The sequence below is a fragment of the Rhineura floridana genome, chromosome 14 (genome assembly GCF_030035675.1).
Source record: "Rhineura floridana isolate rRhiFlo1 chromosome 14, rRhiFlo1.hap2, whole genome shotgun sequence".
Taxonomy (NCBI): domain Eukaryota; kingdom Metazoa; phylum Chordata; class Lepidosauria; order Squamata; family Rhineuridae; genus Rhineura; species Rhineura floridana.
Genome location: NC_084493.1, coordinates 14821153 through 14840412, shown reverse-complemented (window position 1 = coordinate 14840412; position 19260 = coordinate 14821153). Strand labels below are relative to the sequence as shown.

General features: G+C 43.7%; 1 protein-coding gene across 4 annotated transcripts in view; it reads left to right on the top strand.

Moving 5' to 3' along the window:
* IL16 (interleukin 16) overlaps window positions 1–19260 on the top strand; it is a 51634-nt gene that overhangs the window by 28358 nt on the left and 4016 nt on the right. For all 4 annotated transcript variants that reach the window (XM_061595703.1, XM_061595701.1, XM_061595702.1 and 1 more), the window contains 7 exons: window positions 399–531; window positions 3236–3323; window positions 3811–4292; window positions 7809–7947; window positions 10946–12041; window positions 15637–15820; window positions 19064–19165. In XM_061595703.1, the coding sequence (XP_061451687.1) occupies window positions 399–531; window positions 3236–3323; window positions 3811–4292; window positions 7809–7947; window positions 10946–12041; window positions 15637–15820; window positions 19064–19165 (2224 nt within the window). The remainder of the gene's footprint in view (window positions 1–398; window positions 532–3235; window positions 3324–3810; window positions 4293–7808; window positions 7948–10945; window positions 12042–15636; window positions 15821–19063; window positions 19166–19260) is intronic.

Below are 19260 nucleotides of genomic sequence, written 5' to 3'. Positions count from 1 at the left end.
CTCTAGACCAGGTGTGGGGAACCTTTGGCCCTCCAGATGTTGCTGAACCACAGATCTCATCATCCCCAACCATTGGCTATGCTTGCTAGAGCCAATGGGGGTTGCAGTTCAACACCATCTGGAGGGCCATCGGTTCCCCACACCTGCACTAAACCATACCGCCCTGCAGACCCCTTCACGTATTCTTTCAGTGTTTTCCATCTGCAGTCAGAATGCACAAAGAGGAAGCTGCTGTGGCCTCTCACTTAGGCCACAAACAATAAATGCCTGCAAAAATAATCCATCATTTTGTTATTGATAATAAACCCAAGTTTGCAAAAAGAATGACAGATCCATTTATGAACTATAAACGTAGTACATTTGATATACTAGATTTTAAAGGCTATCTTTTTTGGAAGGTGCGGAGATGAAATAGTAGAAATCAATGAAGCATCAGTTCAAAATATGACACTGAATGAGGTTCATGCAGTCTTAAGCCACTGCAGTCCTGGAACTGTGCAGATTATTATCAGCAGGCACCCGGATCCACAGGTAAGATGGCCGCTATATGAAGCTTCCATATTTTGGTGAGGCTTGAGCATCAGAACTATAGGCAGCTGTCAGAGCTGGGCCATGGAGTAAGAGTCAAGGAATACACCATATTGCCCTTTATAGCTCTTCATGTCTACAAGGCCCCAATGGCCAGCCTGGGTGGGCATGGCATGGGCAGTCCAGGGCTTGACAACTAACACTTCTATTGCCTAGAAAGATATCCAAACTGCAGTTCTGGTGGGTCACCACATGGGACAGGCTCACACAGAGCAGAGGGTTCTAGCCCAGAGTTCTTCAACTGCCATGATCCCCAGCCAGCTTAGTCAATAGCCAGGGATGATGGGAGTTATAGTCCAACAACATCTGGAGACCTAAGGTTGAAGGAGGCTGTTCTAGCTGAATTCTGTCTTCTGATGTAAAGCCAAGACTACCAGCGAGGTATATAGGTATAATGAAACCCTGATAGCATTTCTTTAAAAGGGGAAGAGCTGCTTCATTGTGAGGAGGGACAGCAACATGTGGGAGAAGTGTACTAACACTTTTCCCAACCTCAAATGGTCACCTCCACACTATACATTTGAAAATGGAAATGGACTGCCTTCAAGTTGATCCCGACTTCTGGCAACCCTATGAATAGGGTTTTCATGGTAAGCAGTATTCAGAGGGGGTTTACCATTGCCTTCCTCTGAGGCTGAGAGGCAGTGACTGGCCCAAGGTCACCCAGTGAGCTTCATGGCTGTGTGGGGATTCGAACCCTGGTCTCCCAGGTCCTAGTCCAACACCTTAACCACTACACCACACTGGCTCTCCCCACTATACATTTAACACACATTTAATGTTAATTCAAAGAATGTGGCTTCCCCCAAGGACTCATGGGAACTGTAATTTGTTAAGGGTGCTGGAAGTTGCAAATCTGTGAGGGTTAAACTACAGTTCTTAGGATTCTTTTGGAGGAGCCACGTGCTATAAATGAAGATTAAATGTGTGCTAAATGTGTGGTGCGGATGTGTCTTGTGTCTCCCTGCAGGGTTGCAAATATGCATTTGGAACCCCACAGGTGAGAAAAAACACTAGAACTGAGATGCGGCAGGTGTGGAAAAGGTTATGGTTCTTTTCTTATCTTAAATTGGGCCTTCTCTGCATCAGGGATAGGGGAGAAATTTGATTCAGATCACATTTAAAGCTGAATCTGTCAAATCTGCACTTACTGGAAGGACATGAGGACTGAAACACAGCCTTCCTTTGAACTTCGCACTTATCTGAATTTTGCAGTGCAGTTCTTCAGGCAGCCAGCGTTTAGAAAAAAGCATATATTAGGGGAAAGTGTGCATAAAAATGAATAGTGTTAGTGAACATAAGTTACAAAATGCATTATAGTGTGAGAAATTGCCTGCAAAATTATGTACATTAGCCAAAACTGGATACAAAATAAATTATAAATTAGGATAAATTAGCACTAAAACGTTGACGTGTTTTTTTTAAGTGCAAATTGCTGCAGAAACATGGAAAACTGAGTTTCAGGTTGGAAAAGTGAGGAATGGGTGCCTTAAATGGGTGGCTCTTTCCATCCCTATCTGCATCAACGTTGACTTTAAAACATATATTAGTGCTCAGAGTTTATAGACATTTGCATTTAGTGCTTTGTTTGGCTCTATGCCTCACCAGCTAAGTACCATGCAACAGCAACTCAAATGTTTCACATTTCATTTAGTGGCTTTCAGCTTCCTGAATGTGAAAGAAAAGAAAAGAAAAAAGACATTCTTAAAGTGATTCCATTTTAGATTTCCTACCTAGCAATCTGTATCAAACATTTTAGTTTTTGATAATGGATGGCCAGAAAAAGAAGTAGATTCTGCTGCTTATAACACCAAAGACGCCCTCTTATAAAGTCAGGCTTGTATCCAATGTTAGTCCTACCAAGAACAGACCCATTGAAGTTAAGAGACATGACTTAGAACTATTACTTTCAATGGGTCTTCTCTGAGTAGAAGTTAGCTGGCTGTAACCCTGCAGGTTTTAGGTACACTGTCAGTATCAGGTCAGATACAGCATTTAAAAAATCATCTTATGCGTGTTCTTCAAGCCAAGCTACACAGCCAGCGGCCTCATGTGATGTCTCTATGGCTGGATTGTTAGAGATCACTAACGCAGACTCTGCAGTGTGGACTGCTGCTGTTAAGGATTCCAGCCACTCAGTTCAACCCCCCACCCAATTTTCCACCTTCATCCAACAGTCACTCAGCATTTCATGGCCACTGAGAACACTCTGGTCACATCCATACATTTAAAATCCTCTTATACCACTGTAACAGTCAGGTCTTCCCTGAAAGAATCCTGGGAACTGTAGTTTGCTGAGAGTTGTTGGGAACTGTAGTCCTGTAAGGAGTCTCCTAACAATTCTCAGCACCTTTAAAAAATGACAGCTCCTTGGATTCTTTGCGGGAGACATGACTATGAAAGTGATATAAGAGTGCTTTAAATGCATGGCATGGATATGACCTCAGCCTTCCTTGTGCAGTTTTGGGGTTGTCACCACCAAAAATTAAAAAGACAGAAAGAAATGAAAAAGAAAAATGCTGTGCTTCAGAATTCACACACGCACAGTTTGTGTGAGAAAGATATTCAGGAAAAAGGAATAAATACAGTCTCTTGCCAAACTTTCTCACTTCCACAAGGTAACTTTGTGACTTGTGACATTTTTTAGGTTTCTGAACAGCAGCTAAAGGAAGCTATTGCACAAGCTGTGGAAAGTGGCAAGTTTGAAAGCGAGAGGTACCAGTGGCGCACCGAAGGTAAGGAGATCCCATTGGTCTAGAGATGATTAAAAATTTGGTACGTTGGTTCAGAGCACAAAAGGAGCCCTGCCGCATCAGAACACAGGTCTATCTCAGCTGTGGGAAACCTTTGGCTTTCCAGATGTTGCTGAACTACATCCTCCCTGGCCACTGGGCATGCTCACTGGGGCTGATGGGAGTTTTAGTTCAACAACATCTGGAGGGCCAAAGATTCCCCACACCTGTCCTAGTGGCTGGAAGGCATGTAGGTTTTTCATTTGCAGTCATCCAAATGTGTTTTTTTTAATCTTTTCTTTGATCTGCAGCCTCTCATGCCATATAATAGAGACTATCTATCTGTAAGTCCTGTCATTCTTTGGTACCATGCAACCTATGTAGGTCTTGAACACATCCAAAGCTTCTTTGGGCACAAGGAGCTAGTTGTGTGGATCTTTAGATTCTGGCCATTGTGTTATTTACTCCAAAATTTTTTTTTTTACTGCAGGTGTTAAAAGCCTGGAAAACAACTGGCATAAGAGACCTCCATGTGAAAAGTACTTGGAGAGGAATAATGTTCGTTTGAGCCATCGCTCCCAAAAGCTAATGATCCGCTCCAGCAGCGACAGCAGTTACAACCCTAAAGCATTTTGTGGAAATGGCCTGGCTTACCAGCTGACTGATATGAAAGCAAAAGGACATAGTATTGATGCACCAATTACAAGACAGCCCAGCTCCTTGTATTCTTCCTCCAGAACTAGTCTGGAGAAGGACTCCTCCCCGCCGATGCTTAAAGAAGCTGGTCACTTCTCACAAAATACAAAAAGGTCAGCAGAGATCCTTGTTAGGAAACCCAGGTCATCAAAACCGAAACCTCCGCCGAGAAAGTATTTCAAGCAAGACTGCGCCAACAATAACCAGACAAGCAGAGAAGTGAAAGAGGGGCCAAAACTGCATGGGGATGGCAGCCCACCTTCTTCAAATGCTCAGGTAAGGATGGAGTCAAGAAAAATAGCTGCCTTAAAGGCGTAGGAGACCTTAGTGTGGCTCAGGTTTGGACATAGGCAAATCTGCAGTGGGGCAGGGTTCCACAACTGGGTGTGGGTCACTAAAAATGTCTGAAATATTTTGCTGTCTGAACCTGATGTGTGATAATGTTGTCATGAAGATGCTGCCCTTGGTGGATCTCAGAAATCATAGTGGGGCACATGGGTGATAGTAATCTCTAAGAAATAATGTGGAATGCAACATGAGAAATGAAGCAAATGCACATTCTCCACGGTGCAAGATTTTTACTTGTCTTACAGATTGAAAAGTGGGACCTGCAACAAAATGTTGCAGTGTAGAGTGCTCCTGCTCAGTATGTCAGCCAGCCAGCCAACCATGCCCTTTTTCAAGACACACCATTCCATTTCTATCCTCCCCCCAGTTTTCTGTTTTACGTTCTCGACAGCCACTCAACATTCTGTGCCCACTTTGCATGCTTGATACTCATTGATTTGTTTTTCCCCTATTTTTTTTGTACTTCTGCAAATCTTTGGGTCCCCCCTCCAGTTTTCTGATACCTCCATTTTGTGTTGGGAGGGGTGCCATTTGATGGTGTTCTAATGATTTTATTGTACACTGCTGTATTATTTTATGAATTGACAGTTTATGTGTTCTTATAAATAAAATAAATAAGGGACAACACTCACAGAATGAGTTCACTGTTTGTATGTGGGACTAAAGGAAAACCTGTATCAAATCCCCTGTTGGGCTTCCGTGGGCAGCGGAACATCCCAGTCTGGTTCTGTGTTGGAATTGCTTTTTAATATGTTTTTAAACTTAAAAAAACAATATGTTTTTTAACCTTTTCTTTAAGATGTCTTCAAAGCTTTTTTAAAAAATGTTTTTAAAGTTGTTTTGTTTTAATGTATTTTAAAGTCTGTTTTTATGATGTTTTAAAGTGTTTTTAGTGCTTTTGTTTGCTGCCCTGGACTCCTGCTGGGAGGAAGGGTGGGATATCAATCAAATAATGAATAAATAAATAAATAAAAAGGCCCCGTGACCATGGCTCCACTCTCACCTCTTCCAGTGCCCACAGAGCCACAACCACAGGACTGTCCATGTTCTTGTTTATTGGGGACAGGGAGTTACGTCACACCCACACTTCCCCCAGTGAATACCCCGCAAAGCGGTTCCCTGTTGGACCTTGGCTGAGGTCTCACACCTCAGCCTGTAGCCTGCCAGCCCTTGTCCTGTACTGGGCTTGAGCACCACTGGACTCCAGTCAGGCCCTCTCTTCCCCACCCCTTCCCTCTGGGACTCTGAAGGCTCACTGTCAATGGCGGGGTCTCTCTCCAGCTGTTCCTTGTTTGCCTTATCTCCCAACCATTCTTCACCAGCAAGCCCTGCTGGCCAGTGACCTGATCCTACATCTACTCAGGAGGGAATCCCAGGGGGCAGTGGGGCAGTCTCTGGTGGCCCTTCGCATCCCCCTTAACTGACCTATTCCCAAGAGAACTGTGAGTTCACCCTTCTTCCAAGACAGGGATTCCCAAACTGTGGCCGTGGAGCTACCGTGGAGTGGTCTGCGAGCTCATTTAGGTGGTCTGTGGCACATCTGTACAATACAATAAAAAATCATACAGCACCTAACAGAGCACATTACAATTACTACAACAGGCAGAAAACTCATTAAGTGGTTGGCCAAGATCCTCAGCAATTTTCAGGTGGTCCATGGGGAAAAAAAGTTTGGGGACCATTGTCACAAATGTAGAGAGTTTCTAGAAGGATGCAGGACTGCACATTTTTAGTGGAAAAGGCAGAGCTTGGAAAAGTTACTTTTTTGAACTACAACTCCCATCAGCCCAAGCCAGCATGGCCACTGGATTGGGCTGATGGGAGTTGCAGTTCAAAAAAGTAACTTTTCCAAGCTCTGACTGGAACTAGTTTTTACCCGTGAGTAGCATGACCTTAACCATGGAAAGTACCGAGTAGTATATGGAAAGCAAGCGAAAGAGAAATCAACAATATAACGTTTGGAGGAAGGTACCAAACTATGCAGAATGATAAAAAAGGGGGCCAATTATGGTGAAAAATTGTAGGTGGGGTTTTGGGTCTCCTGCTGTTCAAATACACACCCACTGCACCCACAGATGTTCATTAATATTAGTCAGATCAGTCTTAGACTGGTCTTCACCAGTCAGGTGCCCTCCAGATAGTGTTGGACAGCAACATGCAGCATCCTTGAGCATTGACCATTCCTCCCAATTTGCTTACACAAAGCTTAGATGGAGGTCAGATCATATCTGGTCTTTCTTGAGCGTGCGTCCTGATTTGTTTGCAGAGAGGTTGTAGGACAATGAGTGTTAAGAACATAAGAGCCTGCTGGATCAGGTCAATGGTCCATGTAATCCAGCAGCCTGTTATCACAGTGGTCAACACCAACCAGCTGCCTATGGGAAGCCCGAAGCAGAACCTGAGTGCAGCAGCACTCCCCCCTCCTGCGGTTTCCAGCAACTGAAATTCAGAAGCATACTGCCTCCAACAGTGGAGGTAGGACACAGTCATCAGGGTTAGTAGACACTGATGGCCTTACCCTCTGTGAATGTGTCTAATTCTTTTTTGAAGCCATCTAAGTTGGTGGCCTCTTCTGTAGTTCAACCATGCACATTCATCCCTGACTTGCTTGTGTTTAGACATCTTCCCATTCATCATTTGTTTATTCCACACTTTTCAATGCATTTCCCCATTGTTTTCCTAACAATAAAAAAACTCAGTTTCTGTTTAAAAGTAGATTTGTTGTGTAGCTAGGGTGACAGAGTGCTTTAATTAGGGACGGGAGAAATTTGGTTTGATTAAGATTTTAATGTGAACCTACATAATTTGCATTTCCCAAAACAATATGCAAACCAAAACACAACTACCCTTCGAAACTATATTTTATGATGCCTTTACATCATTGGGTGTTTAAAGGAGAAGTGTGCAAAAAATACATACATGAGTGAAAATAACATATAAAATGCATTATATTAGTGAAAATGGCTTGCAAAAATGTGTATATTAGGAGAAACTGGCACTAACATGCTGTCACATTTTCATGAGGACTTTTAGAAATTGCAATCTAATGCAGAAATGTGGAGAACTAAGCTTAAGACTGGAATGAGAAATGGAAACAGAAGTCCGTCCCTAGCTTTAATCTACTTTAATCGCACAATTCTAAGGATTCTATTCAACTAAGACCTACTCAGAGTAAACCCACGGAAATGATTGAACCTTAATTACGCATGTCTATTGACTTAAAGGGGTCTAACACTAATAGTTCCCCATATGCGCTTGAATCCCTCATGCAAAATACTGCCTGCCTGGAGGCGCCCTTAATGATCAGTTCATTCTGTCTGAGAAGTCCTAATGAAAATGTCGCTCTGTTATTCTAGATAGGTCAGGAGCCAGCTTGTGGGTGCAAAGAATGTAGTTTTGTGCAACTGAGCTTTGTTACACTTGTGTTTCCTGTTTATTCCACAGGAAGCAGAAGCCCTGCTGCAGCAGAGAAATAAGGCAGTTGTCACTCATGGTGCCTTTGCGAGCTCTTTAGTACCAAGTGCTTTGGACCAGTCAGATGTTTCTCTAGGAGCCGCAGATCAAGAAAGAAAATCCAGCAAAGGTATGTTTCACTCTGTGCAATTGTTAGCAAGCATCAGGTGTACAGCAGAGATAATGAAATTATTTTAGAAGAAAAATTCAGCTCCATGTTGCAAACCAGAGACTGTTAAATCATGAATAAGGCTGCACTTCCTGGGACTAAGTCTCATGCAATGTAATGGAATGTTCTTCTGAGTAGACATGGACTGGATGCACTGTCAAGTCCCATTGAAACCTTTTTAGATGAACTAGCAATGCAGTCCTGTACACTTCTACTTGGAAGGAAGTCTCATTGATTTCAATGGCGGTTACTCTCAGGTAAGTATACAGAGGATTGAAACCTTAAAGTCCCACTAATTTCAATGAGACATGCAGCACAATCTAATGCATGGAGGAACTTTGTCCGGTAGGGATGGAAAGATCTGTGAATTTCGGTTCTCTCAGTTTCTCATCTTTCCAATCTTAAATACAGTTCTCAACATTTCTGCAGGAATTTGCATTTAAAAAGCAACAACTCATGAACCTTCTCCAGTGTTTTAGTGCAAATTTCTCCTAATAAACACAGTTTTGCAGGCAGTTTTGGCTAATGTACGCATTTTTGTAAGCCGTTTCTTGTCATATAGTGCATTTTTGCATGCTATTTTCATGAATATATTCATTTTAATATACACTTTCCCCTAATATATGCATTTTTGTAAACATTGGATGGCGAACTGCATGGCAAAATTTGAATAAGTGCGAATTTTGAAGGATGGCTGTGTTTTGGTTCTCAGATTGTTTCAGAAAGTGCAGATTTGATGGATTTGGCTTGAAATGTGAACTGAATTGAAATTCTTGCCCATCCTTAGTGTCCAGTGGGACTTAATCTCACTTGTGTGCATACGACTGCAGCCTTAATCCCAACTATCTTTAGATGTAGAAAGATAAATTGCAGCAAAACTGGAGCATTATCATGCGGATTGGATGTCTCAGATCTTTTATATTGTGTTTGTTCTTGTTATGTGCCTTCAAGTCAATTTCGACTTATGGCAACCCTATGAATCAGCGACCTCCAGTAGCATCTGTTATAAACCACCCTGTTCAGATCTTGTAAGTTCAGGCCTGTGGCTTCCTTTATGGAATCAATCCCTCTCTTGTTTGGCCTTCCTCTTTTTCTACTCCCTTCTGTTTTCCACAGCATTATTGCCTTTTCTAGTGAATTGTGTCTTCATAATTTGATGCTTTTAACATTTTAAAAAAATTCTTAGGTATACTTCATTTTTGTACTATATATGTTGTTCTTTTGATATTTCTGTTGTATGCTGCTTCAGAAACATTTGTTGAGAAGCAGTTTATAAATCTGTAAACAAATAAATGTATCTTCCATTGATTAGTACAAAATAACTAAGCATTATGCAGTCCTGTGCACAACAGCAGTAAATCTCACTGAAATTGGTGGGACTTATTTCTGAGTAATCCTGCATACTGTAAACTAAGGATGAGTAACAAACACAAGAAGCTGAATCAGAAGCTTATTTTGAGAGCACAATTGAAGAAAAGTGGGGACCTGAGTGTTAGACTGGGGACACCAGCTAGGATTCCTGGTCAACCATGAAGCTCAGTGAGTGATCTCAAGCCAGTAATCTTGACCCTTAACAACAAATCTGTAGCTGGGATGGGGGAGAAATTTGATTCAGTTTGCATTTAGTGTGCCGATTCCATACTTTCCAAAACAATATGCAAACTGACTCGCAATCATCCCTCAAAATGTCATTTTTCTTAATTTTGCAACGCAGTTCTCCAACCAAGTCATATGTACAAAAATGCATAAAATGCGTATATTAGCAAAAATATACAAAAATGTATTATATTAGGGAAAATTGCTTTGTTAAAATGTGTCTGTTAGGGAAAATTGCATATAACAATGGTATACTAAGAGAAATTCACACTAAAATCCTAAAATTCATAAGGATTTCTTAAAAATAAAATAAAATCACACACCAATGTGTAAATGTGTAGAAATGAACTTAAAATTTGAAAAATGAGTAACTGAGAGAAACCAAAATGGACAAATTCGCCCATCCTTTAGTCTTGATCCTAGGTTCAGACGACATAATCAGCCAAACCTTGGCTTACCTTTCTTGCCACATTGAGCTAAAGTACCCAGGGAGGATCAAAGCAGGTGCAAGCTTCTCTCCAGAAGCCAACACATTTGCACAGCCATGTTAAGCGATGCTCTGGCTTACTAGGATGTATAAACCAGAAGCTTGTCTCCCTATCCGGGTTGTTCTCATGTTTACCACTCTGAGATCCTTGGAGGATTGGTTGAACAGAAGTGAGATAAATAAAACATCTGCACTTTGAAAAATCTGGACCGCTCTTTCTTTTCCAAAGATACCTGCACTATTTTTTTTAAACTTTTAAAAATTTGCTTTGGATTTTTTTCTATTAAATTCAGAGCAGGCATGAGCAGCTGAGCTGCTATTATAATGAATATTTATTGATATGAAGTGGTCTTAACTTAGGCTGCTAGAGGATATTGCTCATTCAATAAAATGACGTGATCCCTAACTGAAAATATATGTAGCATTCATTTGTGACACTTTCACTCACTTCCTGTCTCATTCAAATGGAGGGAGGACACTAGCTCAGACACAGCATAAGAAATTGCTCTTCTCCAAATCCTGCAGTGCCATTCTCTAGCCAAGAATGCACATATTTGGATAAAGTGTGCACAGAAATGCATCTGTTAGAGAAAAAGCAAAATTGCATACAAAAATGTATATATTAGGAGAAATTAGCACTAAAATGTGAATGCGTTTTCATGATGCCTTAAAAAAGATCAAAAACTGATGGGGAGAACTGAACTTAAGACTGGAAAAAAATGAGAAATGGAGAAAAACTGAAATTGGCTGATTTGCGCATCCCTAGCTATGCTTAACTTCAGAAAGAAAGAAACTTTCCTCTCCACTGTAAATATTGTGGTACACTTGCTGGCATACATTATACCCATGTTGATAACTTTTTTGCCCCCAATACAGGGAAGACTCTTTCATCTGCTCAAAGGCCTGCCCTCAGAAGACAAGCAAGGTTAGATTATAGCCTTGAGGCTACAACTGAAGACCCTTGGGTTCGAATTTCTGACTGCATAAAAAGCCTGTTTAATCCCAGCATGTCAGAAGGCAGCTGCCCCTTAAACTTGCACCCAACCATGGACCCAAATGATGAGAATCAAACCTCTAGTTGCTCGGAAGTGGCCCTGCAGAGATCAGATACGGACGAGGCCGATTCAAAGGCACTCAGGTCGTCAGATGAAGGAGACTTTGCTAAGAAAGGTCCCCCAGTAGCACCAAAACCAGCCTGGTTTCGTCAAAGCCTAAAAGGGTTGAAGAAAGGAAATTCAGATGCAACAGCCCCAAAGAGTGCCACTGAGCACCAGAGCGCGTCCGACAATGAACTGGGTTGCACTTCGAAGATAATTCGAGGCTCACCTAGGGGATCATCAATAAAGCAAAGAATAAGCTCATTTGAAAGTTTGGCCACTCCCCAGTCTCCTGAAAAAGGAAACAGAAAACTTAGCCCAAAGCTATCGACCGAAAAAGACAGATCTTCCAACAGAATGGAGCCAAACTCTGCTCCAGTTCATCTTAAACAAGTCCCTGGGGACAACACTGACCATCAAGGTTCTGAAAGCCGCCACCTTCAGCCATATCTAGATGCAGCTGGCCTAGATTCATCACCTTGCTCGAGAGAGGAATATGCCCTGAGTCCAAAAACAAGTAGCAGCACCCCTGCTGAATCCTTGCTGACTTTGCTATCATTGCAAGGCACAGATCCCAACTCACAAGTCACAAAAGCCCCAAGCCAAAGGGCACGGAGTTTTCCACTTACATCGGGACAGTCTTGTGAGATGCTGAAAATTGACGGAGAAAAATACAGCAAAATCTATTCCATCAGCAGCCGCTTCTCGACGGCTTTAATGAAGTCATTGCATTCCCTTCCTCAGTCCCCTCTGTGTTCTGGGAAAAACCCATGGAGGTCACATGATGGGTCGCCAAAGCCCCACACAGAAGAAAATGGGACAACTCTCTTGCACACAAATGAAGCTCTTTCTTCAGACACCGGCTTTTCTCTTAAGTAAGACCCTCCTATTTGGGCTTTTTAAACGGGTTTCTGATCAGTAAACAATGTCCTGTGGCTCATTAGTTGCTCTACAGCAGGGATGGGGAACCTAAGAACATAAGAAGAGCCTGATGGATCAGGCCAATGGCGCATCTAACCCAGCATCCTGTTCTCACAGTGGCTAACCAGGACCTAACCAGACCCTAAACAGGACTCTTCAGATGTTACTGGGCTCTCTGCTTCCACCAGCCCAAGCCAGCACGGCCAATGATCAGGGATGAGGGGAGTTGTAGTCCAACAACATTGAGAGGGCCACAGGTTCCCAGCCCTACTTTACAGTTTAAGCAAGGGATGATAAACTGGCAGGCCATTATGAGCCAAATGTGGCTCCCATACTCATATTAGCCAGTCCCTATCACATTTGATCAATGTTTGCTAAAAGGTTTGCCCAGTTTCACTCATAAGGAAAAGGCAAAACGTTTTTCAAGTTGTAACAGAGAGAGATGGTCCACACTTCACTGCCACATGTTCTTATGGGCTTTATATTGTTGTGTAGTCAATGGGTTGCATCCACTGATGGTCCTACTCAGAACAGACCCACTGAAATTAATGGATCTAAGTTTGTTATATCCATACATTTCAATGGGGCACTCTGACTGGGACCAACATTAGAAACAGCTTCTTGTGGCCTACTCTAGCGATTCAGCCATGTAGGCCTTTTCTTCAGAGAAGTCCATCACTATATATTTTTATTGGTAAAACAGGGACAATAGGACACAAGGGCATTCCACAGTAGTAGCCATGAACCAGGGCCGGCTCCAGACATACCGGGGCCCTTGGGCACCAGCCTGCCCCAAGTCCCTCTGCTCCCCTTCTGCAATCTGTGGCAGGACCCACAGATCGCAGGACAGGAGCTTCCAAGCCGCCCACCATCCCCCCGCTTCACCTACCTTTTATGTTTTTTCAGCTGCGCGCACTGAGCGCACAGGGTTGCCATCAATTAAGATGGCGGCCAAGGTTTCTGTAAGGGGCTGAAGCCTCTGCTGCCATCTTGGTTGATGGCATACACGCGCGCATTGCTACCATCAACCAAGATGGCAGCAGAGGCTTCAGCCCCTTACGGAAACCTCAGCCACCATCTTGATTGATTGCAACGCTGTGCAAACTGCAAAAAACAGCAGAGAGAAAGGTAGGTGAAGCGGGGGGATGGCAGGCGGCTCGGAAGCTCCTCCTGTCCTGCGATCCGCAGCTTCTGCCTTGGGCCAGTGCCTCACCTGGTCGCCCTTTAGAACCGGCCCTGCCATGAACCATAGGCCTTGCATCTAGGATAACACCATTGGCCCTTGATCTTCAAAATTCTCCAGCGTTCTCTCACTGTTTCCCTCAAGGTTGGCTTCCCTTCAGTCTCTGTCTAGCTCAGGGATAAGGAACCTGTGGCCCTTCAGATGTTGCTGGACCATGATTCCTATCATCTTTGACCATTGGCCATGCTTTCCGGGGCTGATGGAAATGGTAGTCCCTTTGCTAGCTTCAGGAAAGGCCTTTTCATAGATAGTCCCTCTAGTGGCTGCTAGGGATGGATGAGAAATTTGATTCAGTTCGCATTTCAAGCAGAATCTATCAAATCCATACTTTCCAAAATAATATGAGAAACAAAACACAGCCTTCCTTCAAAATTTGCACGTGTTTGAATTTTGCAATGTAGTTCGCCAACCGAACAATTTTTACAAAAAAGCATATATTAGGGGAATGTGTGCATGAAAATGAATATGAGTGAAAATAACATACAAAAATACATTATATGACAAAAATGGCTTGCAAAAATGTGTACATTAGTCAGATGCCTACACAAATGTGTTTATTATTAGAAATTTGCATTAAAATCCTGAGGAATTTTCATGCATATTAAAAAAAATGCAAATTGCTGCAGAAATGTGGAGAACTGAATTTAAGTTTGGAAAAATTAGAAAATGAGAGAAATGAAATTGACAGATCTTACCATCCGTAGTGGATGCCATTAAAGATATATAAACTCTTGCTTTGGGATATAGCAGTGGGGGGCCTTCCACCCCTATTGTCCACTGGTGAACCCCTGGCCAGTTCCCAGAAGATGACTGAGTGCTAGAATTTCTTGCAAAGCATACTAGACTACCTGGGCCCTGGCTTGAACCAGCAAGGGACTCTTTATCTCCTTAATCAAGAGTGCACACTGAGGATCACTTAACACCGACCAAAACTTCCCAAGGGTTAGTGACATTAGTCTGTTGCAGCAAAAGCAATTAAAAAAAAAGGCTTGTAGGACCCTAAAGGCGAACATATTTATTATACCTCAAACTTATATGGAGACAGATTAGTTACTGATCAGAGATCCCGAGAGTAAATTTTAAAATATATCAGTAGACCACAAGGATTCTACTTTTAGTTAAGAAAAGAAAGGTTAACCATATAAGAGGGGGAAACGACCATACCTGTCTTACACTATTAAGCACTATTGAGCAGATATACACAACAGTGGTGAGGTTCTTGCTGGCAACTGGTGCCAACTTTACTATGCAGCATGGTCACCTGTGAAGAGGCCAGTTGGTGTGGCAAAAGATTTCCCCAGTTCCTGGACCTTTGATTGCATAATAGTGGGCCCCCCAAGAATACAGAATTTGAGTATTTCTTATTCAGGCAATCAAGGTAGGAGAACTAGTTTGTGTGACATATGGTCACTTATATAGACAATGATAATGAGGAAGTGGGAGCTGCAACAGATGGCTGCAGTATGGAATGCTCTTGTAGATGGCTCTGGGTTGCAGCCTTCCAGCCATATCCTCTTCCAGGGAACCAAATTTCCCTTCCCCCCTCTTTCTACCACTCTCCGCCCCCATCTGCCATCATTCTGTGGCCAATGAGTAATGCTCTGTCTTCATTGGACAGTTTTGGGGATTTTAACAATTGTGTGAATGGCTTTTGTAAAAAGTAAACAACAGACACAGGGTCTCGAATCCAGATCAGATATCACATCAGTGACTTTCATTAGTGGAAAAGTGGCTATTGGTGTGAAAGTGAGTTCCTCTTCCAATGCAAATAAGTGGTGCAGGGGGCTTGATTTGGGTTGTGAATGCAAGGAGGTGCAAAGGGTTAAACCCTTCCTTCCACCTCAAAAGACCCAATCTAAATCAGGGCTGTGTTTACTTTTTTTCTTTAAGTATGTAATTGCTAGAAGAATGTGAGCATTAAAGGGATTATGTGATGAAAAGAACATTTGACAGCTAATAGATACTGGCTGTGACAACTTTGAAATTGCTAACTGTGAGGGTATGTGATTGTTTTTGAATGCTTTTAGGTGGTTTTAATTGTTTTTAGGTGGTTTTTAAATCGTTTAAATGGTTTTTAAATATGTTTTATTGTATTGCTTGAACATTTTGACATTTGCTGCCCTGGGTTCCTTTGGAAGGAAGGACAGGATGCAAATACAATAAATACAATAATAGTAAATCCACTGCAGCCCGATCCTTGAATGCAGAGGACCAAAAAGACAGGGACCTAAACAGCCTGTTATATATATAATGGATCACAGAGAAAGTTTGGTTATGACAATTCAGTGTTTGTTTCCTGTTCTCAGCCTCTCAGAGCTGAGAGACTACAATGCAGGTTGGTCAGACAGCGAAAAAGAAGAAGGCAAAAGGGAACAGTCTTCGCCACAATCTTTGGGTCCGTCCGGACAGGCGGTCATCTCTCTGCTCACCCCTGAAGAACTGGAGAAGCTTATAGAGGAGGTGAAGTCCTTAGATGAGGCAACGTTAAAGGTAAGCTTGGTATCTTGTACACTTCCAACTTTCCCAATATCCTCCACGTTCCGTGGTTTTCAACTGATGGGGTCAGGACTAAGGATGGCTGGATCTGTCGATTTTGGTTTCTTTCACTTCATTTTTCCAATCCTACGATCAGTTTCTTCATTAATTAGTGTTACTTTTAAAAAAGCCACCCCATACTTTATTCACATTTAATCCAGATTTCCCTTTACTGTGGAAGATTTTATACATAAAAACAACCCCATTATAAATGTGCAGTCACTGTTGGCATGGAAGCTCATTTGGCTGCTTTAAAATGGTGGGTGGTCTGTCGTGTGTTGTGACGTTTCAGTGGGTGGTCTCTAATGCCAGACCCTGTGGAGGCTGGTCCACTAGGACACATGGGGCACTGCCCCACCAGCCTCAATCGGCCCTCAGCCAGGCCCCACCTGTTTGCCTTCTTATTTGCAGGGGGGGGGCAGCACAGCCTGTCAGTTTCCTCCTCCTTAGCATCAGTGTTGCCCTTGTAGAACTCAGCAGGGAGGAGGATTGGGACAAAACTAGAATGAGTTGGCTCTGCCTGTCATGGGCTCTGGGATCACCTACCGTGGTCCTCCTTGCCTTCTGCCCTACCAGTCCCAATGGGCACCAGCCTGGCCCCATTCGTACATCAGTTTGCTCCTCATCTGAGCACAACCAAGCCATTTTGTTTCCGGTAGCCCAAATGATACGCGTGTGCCTATTCCCACCGGTTGCCACATGCTAAAGGTGTAGCTGAATTTCAAGAACCCAGTTAGGAGGAACTGCTCTCCCAATATCTCTGCATAATACATATGTGTGTGTACGCAGGGGGATTATATCAGAGACTGTAATCACAGTACATACATTGGGCTTTTTTAAAAAAAAGTAATAATAAAGGGCAGGCTGGGCCCTCTCGGAGGTCCAGGGAGGTCCAGGCCACTTCCACCTTTTGAAGCCCTAAAGTAAAGGTGTCCCCGCACTTGTAGTGTGAGTTGTTTCTGACTCTTAGGGTGACGTCTTGCGACGTTTACTAGGCAGACCGTATATATGGGGTGGGATTGCCAGTTCCTTCCCCGGCCTTTCTTTATCCCCCAAGCATATGCCGGGTACTCATTTTACCGACCACGGATGGATGGAAGGCTGAGTGGACCTCGACGCCTTTTACCGGAGATTCGACTTCCTCCTTCCGTTGGAATTGAACTCCGGCCGTGAGCAGAGCTTTTGGCTGTGTTACCGCCGCTTACCACTCTGCGCCCTAGCCATAGTAAAAATAAAAACGATGACACATGGAAACAAAATTATTATCAGAGCTTGGAAAAGTTACTTTTCTGAACTACAACTCCCATCAGCCCCAGCCAGCATGGCCACTGGATTGGGCTGATGGGAGTTGTAGTTCAAAAAAGTAACTTTTCAAAGCTCTAGTATGTATATATAAATTAACAATATGCATGTCTGAAATGAAAGAACCTTGCATTCAGACCACTTCAAGGCTTCTTCCAAAACACATCCAGGGATCCCTGCCTTGCCTTTTTTCTTTTATCATGTGGTATCTTGCTGTAACAATCTAAAGCCCTGAGCACAGTTCTCCTCCCCATTCACTCAAGCAGGCAGGCAAGGGGCAGCCGCCAACGCTACTCTTTGCTTGGTCTCCCTCTCTCTCTCTCTGCCATCCTCCCCTACACCCGAGCACTGTTTAGTGCAGAGGCGCCTGTTCTCACCTGGCAAGGAGTGTCATTCAGCCGCAGTCCAGTAGACACGTTCTGGCTGTGTCAGAGTGTGAGCCCCCCCCTGTCCCCTGCACCCAAAAAACACTTTGTTAAAAGAAGCTTCTTTCCTGGAGGATTTTTGTTAACTGAGGTATTACTGTATATGTTATCACATCTCTTCCTTGCTTAAATTTGCAGCTCTGTGCTGAGTGTCATATTTTGGTCCAATGCATGTGAAAACACATTGTGAGGCTTATCAAATGCCAAAAAATTAACAAGTGGCTACATTTGAGGCCCTCCTCTCTCCTGCCCACCCACTTCTGGCTGGCCCTGATAAAGAGGTCTTGCGCAAGACCTCTGCATCACTCTTGCGCAAGCCTGAGTCAGGTAGATCTCATTCTTGCACAAGACCTCAGTATAAACAATTTAAAAACCCTCCATTTTGTTCATTGCAATGATAACTAAGACTGCAGTCCTAACCCCACTTACTTGGGAGTAAACCTCATTGAATCTAATAGGACTTCTGAGCAGACGTGCAGCGAGGTTGGTAATGTTTGCTCTTGCACACTTCCTGGGAAAAGGATCGTGCCGAAGATCGCTAGAGCCCCTGTGCCTGCAGTATAGTACTGCTTATTTTCTTCTGCAGGGAAGACATCAGTGGCAAAACTGCTGCAGGGATGGGGAACCTGCGGCTGTCTAGACATTGCTGGGCTCTCAGCTCTGCAGCACGGTGGCAGGGCATCTGCCTTGCATGCAGAAGGTTCCACGTTCAATCCCCAGCATCTCCAGATAGGGCTGGGAGAGACTTTCTGTCTGAAATCCCAGACAGCTGTTGCCAAGTCAGTGCAGACAACACTGAGCTAGATAGACCAATGGTCTGACTCAGCGTAAGGCAGATTCCTATGTCCCATCAGCCCCAGCCAGCATGGGCAGTAATCAGGGATGACAGAAACCTAGGAAGCTGGTTCATGTTGCTCAGTATCATCTATGGAGATTTCGCAGCAGCTCTCCAGGATTTCCGATGAGGAGTCTCTCCCAGCCCATCTGGAGGTGCCGGGGACTGAACCTGGGACCTTCTGCATGCCAGGCGGATGCTCTACCACTGAGCTACAGCGTTGGGAGTCCAACAACATCTGGAGGGCCACAAGTCTCCCCATCCCTGATCTACTGTATCAATACAGGGGGTTGGACTCGATGGCCTTATAGGCCCCTTCCAACTCTACTGTTCTATGATTCTATGAATACATTGCTGATGCTGCAAAGCTCAATCTGTGATGTCTGCTTAACTGGCACTGTCATGGTACCTACGCACAGGGTGACCTACTGGCAAAGAAAGACAGGGCTCCTGCTCCTTTAATGTGCTGAAGGGGGAATTTCAGCAAGTGAAGCTTGTCACGTTGCAGCGCTGCTGTGGAAAGAAAAGCTGTGCCTGCCGAAAGTCCCTCCTCCATCCAGCTATCAAAAGCCCCCCAGCATGCCTGTGCATCCTGCCCTAACATTGACAAAGATCTACTGTTTTTCTTCTGCACAGCAACTCAGTGACATTCATGTCACAATTCTGCACAAAGAAGAAGGCGCCGGTCTTGGTTTCAGCTTAGCCGGTGGAGTAGACCTAGAGAACAAAGCTATTACCGTAAGTTGGGGGAGGGGAACGTTTTTTCAGCCTAAGGGCTGAATTCCTTCATGGGGCAATCTTCTGGGGGCCACATTCCAGTGGTGGGACAGGCT